Source organism: Limanda limanda, chromosome 21, assembly GCF_963576545.1.
Source record: "Limanda limanda chromosome 21, fLimLim1.1, whole genome shotgun sequence".
NCBI classification, from domain to species: Eukaryota; Metazoa; Chordata; class Actinopteri; order Pleuronectiformes; family Pleuronectidae; genus Limanda; species Limanda limanda.
The window spans coordinates 4,192,346-4,206,259 of record NC_083656.1 but is presented as its reverse complement, the minus strand read 5'-3'; the positions used below and the strand labels follow the sequence as shown (position 1 = coordinate 4,206,259).

Sequence of the window (13,914 nt, the reverse complement as noted above, 5' to 3'; positions counted from 1 at the left end):
ACCATAGAACCCAGTGAGGTAGTTTCTCTCTCTTTCCAGCAGAGGTCAGTATAGTGCAACAGGAGAAGCTGCATTAAACCAGCAGGGACTTTATTTAAGTTTAGTGCTGAACAAATCAGGAGGTAAAATATTAACGCTGACTCACACAAGACCTACAGACAACCCAGAGAGAACCAGACATTCAACATATTTAATACATTCTGCAGTGAAATCGACAACAGAGTTGAGTTTAAATATCTTGCTGTGATTGTTGTATATCCCATTTTACTCCAATTAAAAGCTTAAGTAAGAAATATTGCAGATAGGCTCTAAAAAAGGGATAATGATTAGCGTCTTGCTTCTCTCAGATATGAGCATTTATCAGGTTGTGAATCGAGGGCTTGTGCATCTCCACAACAGTTGGCTATTGTGAGATTCCCTGAAAAAAATGCTAAAATCAATGATGCAGAGGTCAACATATCCAGACTCTAAGTGTCTTCGATAGGTAAAGCTTTGTTATTGGCAAGCAGGCAGGCTTAGGGCCACAATCTATTCATGGCCCAGGAGCCTCAGAGACAAGGTGGGATCAAGGCGGTGAACCATCACTTGGGCAGATAGGGCAGCACTCTCCGTTCGGGTAGGCGCAGTCGGGTGTGACCACGCAGATCACCTCGTTGCACATGACGGATCTGCCGTCGCAGAAGCAGGTGGTGCAGAGCTTTGGTTTCCATACACTCCTGGGATTGTACACCTTTCCATCTAATTCGCAGCCGCCTCCTCGTCCTGAAACTTAAGGAGAGAACCGCGGTGAGTTTGGTAACAGTCAGAGTAAATATCCCCCCCCCCCCATAAAACAGAGTGATCAACTGGGTTTGAAGTTCTATGGGAGCCAGATGTGTCCCTGCACCAGACAAAACAACCTAAACTCATAAAACTAGAGCTGCTTGGATCCAAACTGACACACAAAACCAAACATTCAGCAAAGTATTGATTTATCACTGTCACTATTTTCTATATTGTACTTGTAAAGAAAACCTGACCTCTGGCATGAAGCTCTGACCCTTTGGCCAATGTTTACCCACATCTCGAGGGGCCACAAGTCCCCAAACAAGTCAAATCAAAGTGTGAAAGTGATACTTACTATCACGCTCGCCTTGACCTCTCACCAAAAGCACTGCTGCGCTCAGCAGCAGCGCTAACCGAATATCCATGAAGCTGAACATGTCTAAATATCACTCATGTACGGTAGGGTCCAGTCTCTGCGTAACTCCAATCCAGATCCTAGCAGAAACTCCCTACTGCTTAAACAAATGACTTAGCTTGGCTTTTATACGCCACCAAATTTTGGGCAGAGTCCCTCCTTCATCAGAGAGGGGCCGTCTCAAGAAACCAAGTCACACAAGTTCACGTTTCAGCTCAGACGTGGACGATGAGCGCACTCGTCTTTCACGCACCGGCTCTCCTCCGCTCAGACGTGTTTGTTCAGGTGTTTTGAGACTAAATCATTTTCCTTATACAAGTGAAACATGTCAGCTTTCAAAACATGCAGGGTGATATGCAAGCAGCTGCAGATTCATCATGTCACACAACCACTGTATCCAAATCAAATCTACCAACCTGAGGTCAATATGAATTGTGAACATTTCTAAAGTCATTCAGATATTGTATGTTTTTCCTCGACCATCTCTCATCTTTCTAATGAATAAAATGTGCCGATATATAATTCATAATTTCTGTCAATCCCTCAAAATTCAACAGTACTCCAAAAGCACACAGAACAGAGATATTAAAAAACATTGTACGTCAACCTGTGCAATAATCCACCTTTCCAAAAGAGGCATTGTACCCATGATGTTAGAGACAGGGAGGGAGGAATCCCTGGCAGATCCACAAAGCATTCTGGTTACACTGGTGACACGTTGCAGCTTCTACAACTACAGAATGGCCTGATTCGAACTCTGAGTTAACCTCTACTGCCGTCTCCTCCTGACATTCAAACCCAATGACGCTTCCCCGTCGTCACTAGTAGGACTCAATGAAGGATTCGGACATTAGACATTTAAGACACAAGCAGATGAAGCATGTTTGGCTGCTGATCCAGGTGTGAACACCCCATAGACATTTTAAATATCTTTAAAAAGAGTTAATAAAGTCAATGATTGTCATACAAGTTTTCCAAAATGGAGAAAGTATTACAATTCAACAAAGAAGCATTAACACCATGCACGTTAATACAAAATGCAGGAAATGTTCAAAACGAAGAAACTCAGTTGCAAAAGAAAAAATTGGAGGCAATGCATTTTAGTTTGCATGAAAACATCATACTGGCAATGAGAATTATCTTTTGCCAAATTATCACAACCTCATCATTACAGAGATACACATAACTCCTGAAGAGAAACTTAACTAAACTCACTCAGATTTTAATAAATCATTAAAACAACCACAGAACTCCCTGTGGACGTTTGTCTCCTCCATGTGTGCACACTCAGCGCAAACTTTGTGTTATCTATCTCTCTTATTAGTTCGTAGCTGAGAAAATAAATAGTCTCCAGGCGAACAAACTGTGTGGTTGGTGAATTTGTTTGCACTAAGCAGGTATTTCTGGTTTTCTTTAGCACCTGTTGCTCATCTAACGAAAACTTCACGTCTGCTCAGACACCTGACAAACACGGAGACAGCTGTCAATCATCACCTCAGAGACGCTACACATGTTTCTCCTCCTCCTCTGTCTGAGGGAAGCTGCAACACCACCAAAAGTGACATTTTACAATATATATTGGGAGCAACTGCAGGTGAATTACTCTTTTTTGTTTGACATGAACTTTAACACTTGGAGATTTTACTCCTGAGAGGATCTCGTCCACTGCACGTTGTGTGGAGTGGGGTCGTTACCACATGACCTCCCGTATGAGGACGTACGGTTTCCACCCTCTCTCCACGAGGACCATATTTACCAGCAGCCCTCTGGTTTGGACTGGTCCCTCGACTGGGACCATTTAGCGGCGCCACCAGTGAGCGTGTTAAGATGATGAAGGTGGTGGAAATGATTATGAGCGGTCTAACTGGGAAGCTGCTGAAACCAGGTTATTTATGTATTTATTTTCATCCATTTATTAGGACGACTGGTCCTCCTGGAGCCACCTCAGAAACTATACAACAGGACACAACAAAAACAACGCATAATGATTCATGTTTTAATAGAATAATAATGAACAAGCACTGTCTCACAAATAGAAGAAGCTAAATTCTTTCAACCCATCCAAAGTCATCACATCAGAAGCACTGCATTACACAGTTTTTCTCTCAGTGAAATCCCTGATCCTCGGCGCTCTGCACCTCCTCCGTGCAGGAGAATTAAGAAAAGCCAGGAGGCGAGGAAACCCACAACCACATCGTATTTATCTTTGCACAGTCGTGGTGAATAGATGCGTTCAGCGACATTTCACTCGTCTCGCTCGTCAAAGCAGTTTGGATTGGACTGTGAGTGCAGAAGCAGTAAATACAAAGTGCACTAAGTATTGATCTTTACAAAGAACACAGGCTGTAAAAGCACCTTTTATAACAGATGAGAGGTTTTCCAGCCCGGCCTTCAGTCATATGTTTACCTGATGGAAAGAAAAACCTGAGGTGCAGGTGGTTTCATAGAGAGAATGTCAGCCAGCAGGCAAACGACTTCTCCTCCTGGTTCCTTTGTTAAGATCAAGTCCTTGAAGCACAAGCAGCAGCATTCAGCCCGTTCCAAGCACAAGTCCACTGGATTAAAATGGTTTCGATGTAGCGTTTTTTCTCCAGCCCTTCTAAATCCCTATAGAACCAACGGAGAAGAAAGTGTCAACCCCTCTTGAACATTTATGACTGTGACTGTGCAGCACCATGCAGTCGTCTTCGGCTAACAGCTTCTTTTATATATTTTTGTTTGTGTGTGTGTGTGTGTGTCCGTTTGTGTATATTTGTTTTTTTCTGTTCGTTTGTATCTTTTATCCTCTTTTTTTAATTTAATCAACTTTTGGAAATATACTCTCAGCCGTATAGAAACAGAGTAAGTCTTTTCAACTCTTCCTCAGGACTGACTCCCCCTCCTCTTCTCCTCTGTTGCATCCATCACCTCTCCTCCACCTTTCATCACTCTGTTTGGTTCCTGTGCGGTTCTACCTGTTTGGCATGGCTTCAAACTCACAACCTGTTGTCCTCATCCCAGACGGTGTCTCTCTGAGTTAGTGTGGGACGTCTGCCCCTGGTCCTCACAGGGTGGAACTGTAGTTGTGTCCCTGGATCTCCTCACAGTCGCCCCCTACTGTGCATGCAGTCCTGCTCCAACCATTCAGTTCTGTAGCTTCTGCTGCCACGAGGTGTTAGCACCATGCATCCAGTCGTGATATAGAAACAGATTTATTTGTTATCGAGTGCTGAGTTAGTTCAACAGGTTTAAATTAAAGGAAAACTCAACTAAACTTAGTCTTTAATTTAGTTTACAGTCTTAAAATAACAAATCTACATGAAATCTGTTTTTACCGTCATGAATCCACATGATCTCAGCAACTCATTAGTGACAGTTGTAGGTTTGTTGCTCTATTTCTTATTTAAAGTGGCAGAAAAATGTTTGTTTAATCTGCTAGATTTATATTTGGATTTGCACTGAATTGCACGTACTAATAAATATCAGTCTAACTCCTAAATATGTCAAATTGTTTTATCGTGATCCATGAAATATTCCCTGAGAAACACCATCTAGAAAAAAATATCCAGGATCTTTTATTAAAGAAAGTAAAGTAAGTTAAAAACCTAAATACAGGCAGGTTTACAAGAATTTTGCCAAAGTAAAATAATACATTATACTGCCATTGATCTGTTTGTACAAGTTTTGTTGAAGTCCATTATTCTGCAGGAGTAGTTTGAAGTGGATTTTATCTTGATCCTGGATCTCCATCATAATCCAGTTTAACTCCTCTGAATCCAAACTTCACAAACCTTCTCAGGCCTTCAGAGAGTTCCATGTTGTCAAGAGGCAGATTCTCCGTGCACTTTTCCTTTAAGCCCCTCATGACATTTATCTGTATTTGTAGCTGATGATCAGAAGTGAAATCACGTTGTCGTCCTCTAACGTCTCCTCTGTCTCTGTGTGTGTCTTCCACAGTACTCGCCGAGTATGAGGGCCACCTACCTGTCCATGACCGAGGAGCAGATTAGACACTTTGGAAACGACTTCCAAGCATAGACTTCTTAAACTGCCCCTGGAGGAAGATGCCATCACACATATAAACACACACACACACACACACTCGACAGGAGGAGTGTGTCCAAGCATCACAAAGACAGGACAACATCAGAACCATATCTGTGCTGTTCTTCTCATAAAATGACTCATCTCAGTTTTTCTGCCCCAAGTCGAACTTTACCTGCTCTTGATCTGTTTTGTGCTCCGTGGGAAAACTGTCAAGTTTTGAAATATGAACTGAATAGATCATCCTTGTTTGTCAGGCACGGGGGGGGTGAGTTCAATATGCAGCTGATTAAACCTCCGTCAAGGCCAAGCAGTCGAGTCAAGCTGCACCTTTATTCCACACACTTGTAGATATCAGTTCCCTTAATGTGCCTGTTTCTTTTTTTCATCCACATCAATAAATGACTCCCTGCGAAAAAATTTGAAAAACGTCCCATATCACAATGTTAAAGAAAGTGATCAAAAGATCCGGGATCTGCTCACTGATGTGGATCGGCACCAGAATTTAATAAGATCCTCCCTCACACATTCTGCATTCTTCCACCAAGTTTGGTTGGAATCCATTCAGTTCTTTTTATGTAATATTGTTCAGAATCACATAAACAAACGCGTAGAAATGATGACATCTACAAATATTACCTTTACCGATTAAAACACATGAAAAAACTGGAATCAATAGCTAAATTGATTATCAAAAAATGTGGACGAAACATGTCCCAGTTTTGATTTGTCTGCTCTTCACAGAATAATTTCCCTTCACACATTTGAAAAGAACGTTTGTTTCACTTCTGACAATGTTCAGGTCGGTGAAGAAGGAAAATACAAACACACGTTCTGTGTTTTCTACATGTTGTGCTTCATGCTTGATAAACATGTGAAGCACCGAGAACCCACCGGAGGAGGAACCATCGAAATCTATTCACGTGAATCTTTATGTTTCTCTGGACACGAGACGACCTTGAGACCACGACCTCTGTAAATAAAAGCAAATGTCCAATAACAGACTGTTGTCTTTTACTCTGATTTGATTTTGTTTTTTGACAAACGTGCCAATTTTTTAAATATTTTTTCTAATTTTGTGTGGCAGCGTCACATAGGATTTTTGTTTTCTAAAGAGCCATTAATCCATATCGTCTTTTCGGTCTAACTCCATGAAGTTGTCATTTCTGCTGTAGTTTGGAAGCCGCGCTGCACTAACTGTCATTAATGAGAATATTCAGGTCATTTTCTTTTTCCTCAGTACGCGGTTGGGACGACTAACAGTAGAGATTTAAAGCATTAGTCTTGATTTGTGTCTTTCAGCATGTTTCACTGTACAGGCACTGAGTGGTGCTGCCGTCTGTGGGGGGGGCCCAGACTCAGGGGCCCAACTGTGAGTTCAATAAACCTGTTTTTTTGAGTACTTCCTGGTGTGTGTAAATTTTTTTCTTGTGTGTTAACGCAACGTCATGTTTTACTCTCATCGACGTCCATGATGTGGGTTCATTCAATCAATTTGTAGTTGGGACAAAACCATAGAACCCAGTGAGGTAGTTTCTCTCTCTTTCCAGCAGAGGTCAGTATAGTGCAACAGGAGAAGCTGCATTAAACCAGCAGGGACTTTATTTAAGTTTAGTGCTGAACAAATCAGGAGGTAAAATATTAACGCTGAATCACACAAGACCTACAGACAACCCAGAGAGAACCAGACATTCAACATATTTAATACATTCTGCAGTGAAATCGACAACAGAGTTGAGTTTAAATATCTTGCTGTGATTGTTATATATCCCATTTTACTCCAATTAAAAGCTTAAGTAAGAAATATTGCAGATAGGCTCTAAATAAGGGATAATGATTAGCGTCTTACTTCTCTCAGATATGAGCATTTATCAGGTTGTGAATCGAGGGCTTGTGCATCTCCACAACAGTTGGCTATTGAGAGATTCCCTGAAAAAAATGCTAAAATCAATGATGCAGAGGTCAACATATCCAGACTCTAAGTGTCTTCGATAGGTAAAGCTTTGTTATTGGCAAGCAGGCAGGCTTAGGGCCACAATCCATTCATGGCCCAGGAGCCTCAGGGACGAGGTGGGATCAAGGCGGTGAACCATCACTGGGGCAGATAGGGCAGCACTCTCCGTTCGGGTAGGCGCAGTCGGGTGTGACCACGCAGATCGCCTCGTTGCACACGACGGATCTGCCGTCGCAGAAGCAGGTGGTGCAGAGCTTTGGTTTCCATACACTCCTGGGATTGTACACCTTTCCATCTAATTCGCAGCCGCCTCCTCGTCCTGAAATTTAAGGAGAGAACCACTGTGGGTTTGGGAACAGTCAGAGTAAATATCCCCTCCCCAAAAAACAGAGTGATCAACTGGGTTTGAAGTTCTGTGGGAGCCAGATGTGTCCCTGCACCAGACAAAACAACCTAAACTCATAAAACTAGAGCTGCTTGGATCCAAACTGACACACAAAACCAAACATTCAGCAAAGTATTGATTTATCACTGTCACTATTTTCTATATTGTACTTGTAAAGAAAACCTGACCTCTGGCATGAAGCTCTGACCCTTTGGCCAATGTTTACCCACATCTCGAGGGGCCACAAGTCCCCAAAAAAAGTCAAATCAAAGTGTGAAAGTGATACTTACTACCACCCACGCATTGACCTCTCTCCAAAAGCACTGCTGCGCTCAGCAGCAGCGCTAACCAAATATCCATGAAGCTGAACATGTCTAAATATCACTCATGTACGGTAGGGTCCAGTCTCTGCGTAACTCCAATCCAGATCCTAGCAGAAACTCCCTACTGCTTAAACAAATGACTTAGCTTGGCTTTTATACGCCACCAAATTTTGGGCAGAGTCCCTCCTTCATCAGAGAGAGGGGCCGTCTCAAGAAACCAAGTCACACAAGTTCCAATTCAGCTCAGACGTGGACGATGAGCGCACTCGTCTTTCACGCACCGGCTCTCCTCCGCTCAGACGTGTTTGTTCAGGTGTTTTGAGACTAAATCATTTTCCCTATACAAGTGAAACATGTCAGCCTTCAAAACATGCAGGGTGATATGCAAGCAGCTGCAGATTCATCATGTCACACAACCACTGCATCCAAATCAAATCTACCAACCTGAGGTCAATATGAATTGTGAACATTTCTAAAGTCATTCAGATATTGTATGTTTTTCCTCGACCATCTCTCATCTTTCTAATGAATAAAATGTGCCGATATATAATTCATAATTTCTGTCAATCCCTCAAAATTCAACAGTACTCCAAAAGCACACAGAACAGAGATATTAAAAAACATTGTACGTCAACCTGTGCAATAATCCACCTTTCCAAAAGAGGCATTGTACCCATGATGTTAGAGACAGGGAGGGAGGAATCCCTGGCAGATCCACAAAGCATTCTGGTTACACTGGTGACACGTTGCAGCTTCTACAACTACAGAATGGCCTGATTCGAACTCTGAGTTAACCTCTACTGCCGTCTCCTCCTGACATTCAAACCCAATGACGCTTCCCCGTCTTCACTAGTAGGACTCAATGAAGGATTCGGACATTAGACATTTAAGACACAAGCAGATGAAGCATGTTTGGCTGCTGATCCAGGTGTGAACACCCCATAGACATTTTAAATATCTTTAAAAAGAGTTGATAAAGTCAATGATTGTCATACAAGTTTTCCAAAATGGAGAAAGTATTACAATTCAACATAGAAGCATTAACACCATGCACGTTAATACAAAATGCAGGAAATGTTCAAAACAAAGAAACTCAGTTGCAAAAGAAAAAATTGGAGGCAATGCATTTTAGTTTGCATGAAAACATCATACTGGCAATGAGAATTATCTTTTGCCAAATTATCACAACCTCATCATTACGGAGATACACATAACTCCTGAAGAGAAACTTAACTAAACTCACTCAGATTTTAATAAATCATTAAAACAACCACAGAACTCCCTGTGGACGTTTGTCTCCTCCACGTGTGCACACTCAGCGCAAACTTTGTGTTATCTATCTCTCTTATTAGTTAGTAGCTGAGAAAATAAATAGTCTCCAGGCGAACAAACTGTGTGGTTGGTGAATTTGTTTGCACTAAGCAGGTATTTCTGGTTTTCTTTAGCACCTGCTGCTCATCTAATGAAAACTTCACGTCTGCTCAGACACCTGAAGAACACGGAGACAGCTGTCAATCATCACCTCAGAGACGCTACACATGTTTCTCCTCCTCCTCTGTCTGAGGGAAGCTGCAACACCACCAAAAGTGACATTTTACAATATATAATGTGAGCAACTGCAGGTGAATTACTCTTTTTTGTTTGACATGAATTTGAACACTTGGAGATTTTACTCCTGAGAGGATCTCGTCCACTGCACGTTGTGTGTAGTGGGGTCGTTACCACATGACCTCCCGTATGAGGACGTACGGTTTCCACCCTCTCTCCACCAGGACCATATTTACCAGCAGCCCTCTGGTTTGGACTGGTCCCTCGACTGGGACCATTTAGCGGCGCCACCAGTGAGCGTGTTAAGATGATGAAGGTGGTGGAAATGATAATGAGCGTCATGACTGGGAAGCTGCTGAAACCAGATTATTTATTTACATCCATTTATTAGGACGGCTGGTCCTCCTGGAGCCACCTCAGAAACTATACAACAGGACACAACAAAAACAACGCATAATGATTCATGTTTTAATAGAATAATAATGAACAAGCACTGTCTCACAAATAGAAGAAGCTAAATCCTTTCAACTCACCAACCCTTCAACAAAAACACAAGTCAATCACATCAGAGGTGAATTACACAGTTTTTCTCTCAGTGAAATCCCTGGTCCTCGGCGCTCTGCTCCTCCGTGCAGGAGAATTAAGAAAAGCCAGGAGACGAGGAAACCCACAACCACATCGTATTTATCTTTTAACAGTCATTCATCAATGCAGTCAGGATTGGACTGTGAGTGGAGAAGCAGTAAATACATAGCGCACTAAGTATTGATCTTTACAAAGAACACAGGCTGTAAAAGCACCTTTTATAACAGATGAGAGGTTTTCCAACCCGGCCTTCAGTCATATGTTTACCTGATGGACAGAAAAACCTGAGGTGCAGGTAGTTTCATAGAGAGAACGTCAGCCAGCAGGCAAACGACTTCTCCTCCTGGTTCCTTGGTTAAGATCAAGTCCTTGAAGCACAAGCAGCAGCATTCAGCCCGTTCTAAGCACAAGTCCACACCTCTGGCAGGTCAATGTTTTTTAATCTTTCTCTTGTCACTGCTTGTTTTATTGTGAAAGGTTGGACAGTACTTCCTGTTAGTTTGACCTCACATTTTTTCTCCAATATTCGTTTGTTAAACCAACTCTGTTTTTTTTATTTCAGCAGCATTCAGCCCGTTCCAAGCACAAGTCCACTTGATTACACTGTGTCCGTGGAACGCCACATTTTTCTGGCTCTACAGCGGACAAAGCTCCTCAGTAATCTGTCTGGTTTCCATTTCCCGTCCCTATAGAACCAACAGAGAAGAAAGTGTCAACACCTCTTGAACATTATGAGAGAAACAATCCTAACTACGAACATTTACAAAAGGAAACTTGACAGGATTAGCATTAAACTGAAGCTCACAGCTATCTACAGCGGGTCTAAACAAGAAGTCAGGGCTGACTTAAGTATGAAATACAGTGTGATTGTGAATCAAAAGTCCACCTCTTTGATTCTAAATCATTTCTGCAAAAGAATAAGTGGAAAACAGAGATGGTTTAGGGAGAAATGAGACATGTGTAGGCCATGTCAACCCCTGCACAGGTAAGCATGATGAGGAGAAATAAAACATTCACTGCCAGGCTTCAGGAAAGAGCAGGTGTAATCTGTTGTTAAAAGAATGCATATTGAAATTGAAATGAAATAAATCCAAAGCGACTGAAAATCCTCAGGCAAGCAGGCAGGCTTAGGGCCTCAGTCCATTCACGGCCCAGGAGCCTCAGCTTGTCAGAGACAAGGTGGGAAGGCACTAGGTGGCGCCACAGAGCTTGTTAACCACACAAAAGGCTGAGGAGGATCAAGGCGCTGTACCATCAGGGCAGATGGGGCAGCACTCTCCCTCTGGGACGATCGGGTTGGAGCAGCCGGATGGAAAACTGCAGCCCGCACTGCCGCACACGACGGTTCCACTGTTGCAGTGGCAGGTCTTGCAGGGCTCTGGTTTCCATTCAGCCTTGTCCCTGAACATCTTTCCATGTATTGTGCAGCCGCCTACTAGCACTGAAAGGAAAGGAGAGAACCTCTGTGAGTTTGGTAGCAGTCAGAGTAAATATCCCCCCCCCAAATAACAGAGTGATCAACTGGGTTTGAAGTTCTATGGGAGCCAGATGTGTCCCTGCACCAGACAAGACCACTTTAAACTCATACAACTAGAGCAGCTTGGATCCAATGTGACACACAAAACCTAAAATTCAGCAAAGTATTGATTTATCACTGTCACTTTTTTATGATTGTACTTGTAATGAACGCTGATGTAAAGACCTGACCTCTGGCATGAAGCTCTGACCCTTTGGCCAGTGTTTATCCGCATCTCGAGGGGCCACAAGTCCCCAAAACAAGTCAAATCAAAGTGTGAAAGTGATACTTACTATCTTCATCGCCTTGACCTCTCACCAAAAGCACTGCTGCGCTCAGCAGCAGCGCTAGCTGAATATCCACAAAGCTGAACATGTCTAGAAGTGTGTGCACAAGAGTTGACTGATCTATCAGGTGGCTGATAACAATTGGCCGATATGAGCATTCACAAATGTGTTTGTATCTGACTTTATGATTGCTGATATGAAAACTTTCATTTTACAGAATAATCAATTTGGAATAGATGCATTTATATTCACATTGTATATGAAAAAATGCTTTATCTTGCTTGACATTAAAATATCAACCCTTAATCCCATTTCTTTCTCACAAGGGTTTGATAATTACAATCATAGGAATCATTGCCAATTTTTTTCAGAAATATTGGCAGATATAACGTTATTGGAGATTTATTTTACGTCCTAAATTTGGTATCGGCATTGACCTCATAGCATATTGATAAATTCAGCCTGGGAATAAGTTTCTTTAGTATTTTCAGAGGAACTGATCCTGTGTAGACTTCTAGTGAAGGATTTGAGCAAAGCGTAGTCACCATCCAGCAAATCACAGGAATGTGTTTTTCGGAAACAGCAGCCAGACTTTTTCTGATTACTTCAGAATGGTTGAGAAGAAAACAAAACTGACCTCAGTTCAAAATAATGCAATGAGATCTGTTCTCCCTCCCCTAACATCCAAATACGGCTTCTCTCAGGCAGAGGGTTTGGAAATAGCAAATCTTTCAGTCAAGTAAACCGATTCTGATCATTTGTACTGATAGCAGTTTTCTTTAACTTCCCTATTTTCATGGTTTGTGTATAATTATCCTGCTTGCAATAGTGAAACGGATCCTTGATTATCTTCCTCTTCGCCTGTTTAGCCCATTTACTTTTGGGTTTTACAGCAATTGGAACACGGGAAAGTTTAAAAGAAGAGAACATGTATTCTAACAGATATTTACTTGTTTACAGTACAGTTCAATAAATCTTAATATGGCCGTATTAAACTAATAAGAGACACATGGGATTTCATTAAAATCTTAACATTTGAAATGTTTGGGTTAGGGTTAGCCTAACCCAAACTAACCCTAACCCTAACCCTTACCCTAATGTTTGCATCCTAAGGCCTCTACAAGAACTGGATCTCATCCTAATGTTTCTGTTTTCATTTAATTTAACAGAACTATCATCATTCATGTGTCATGTTGGATAATTGATAGATTTAAAAAACACATTTAAAGAGCCATTAATCCAAATCGTCTTGTCGGACTAACTCAATGAAGTTGTCATTTCTGATGTGATTTTGGAAGCCGAGAGAATATGAGAATATTCAGGTAATTTATGTTTCCTCAGGCTTAGGGCCTCAGTCCATTCACGGCCCAGGAGCCTCAGCTTGTCAGAGACAAGGTGGGAAGGCACTAGGTGGCGCCACAGAGCTTGTTAACCACACAAAAGGCTGAGGAGGATCAAGGCGCTGTACCATCAGGGCAGATGGGGCAGCACTCTCCCTCTGGGATGATAGGGTTGGAGCAGCCGGATGGAAAACTGCAGCCCGCACTGCCGCACACGACGGTTCCACTGTTGCAGATGCAGGTGGTGCAGGGCTCTGGTTTCCATTCAGCCTTGTCATTGTACTGCTGTCCTTCTAATGTGCAGCTGCTGAATGACACTGAAAGGAAAGGAGAGAACCGCGGTGAGTTTGGTAACAGTCAGAGTAAATATCCCCCCCCCAAATAACAGAGTTATGAACTGGGTTTGAAGTTCTATGGGAGCCAGATGTGTCCCTGCACCAAACAAGACAACTTAAAACTCATAAACTACAGCTGCTTGGATCCAATGTGACACACTAAACCAAACATTCAGCAAAGTATTGATTTATCACTGTCACTTTTTTATGATTGTACTTGTAATGAAAGCTGATGTAAAGACCTGACCTCTGGCATGAAGCTCTGACCCTTTGGCCAATGTTTATCCGCATCTCGAGGGGCCACAAGTCCCCAAAACAAGTCAAATCAAAGTGTGAAAGTGATACTTACTATCTCTAATGCTGTGACCTCCAACCAAAAGCACTGCTGCGCTCAGCAGCAGCGCTAACCGAATATCCACAAAGCTGAACATGTCTAAA

General features: G+C 42.3%; 1 protein-coding gene across 1 annotated transcript; it reads right to left on the bottom strand.

The window, feature by feature from the left end:
- Nucleotides 1-9,935: 9,935 nt before the first annotated feature.
- LOC133028350 (cysteine-rich motor neuron 1 protein-like) lies at nt 9,936-13,914 on the bottom strand. The gene is made up of 4 exons (XM_061095545.1): nt 13,826-13,914; nt 13,270-13,458; nt 11,251-11,439; nt 9,936-10,684 (listed from the first exon to the last, which is right to left on the bottom strand). The coding sequence occupies exons 1-4, from the start codon at nt 13,905-13,907 to the stop codon at nt 10,653-10,655; spliced, it is 492 nt and encodes a 163-aa protein (XP_060951528.1). The 5' UTR covers nt 13,908-13,914; the 3' UTR covers nt 9,936-10,652.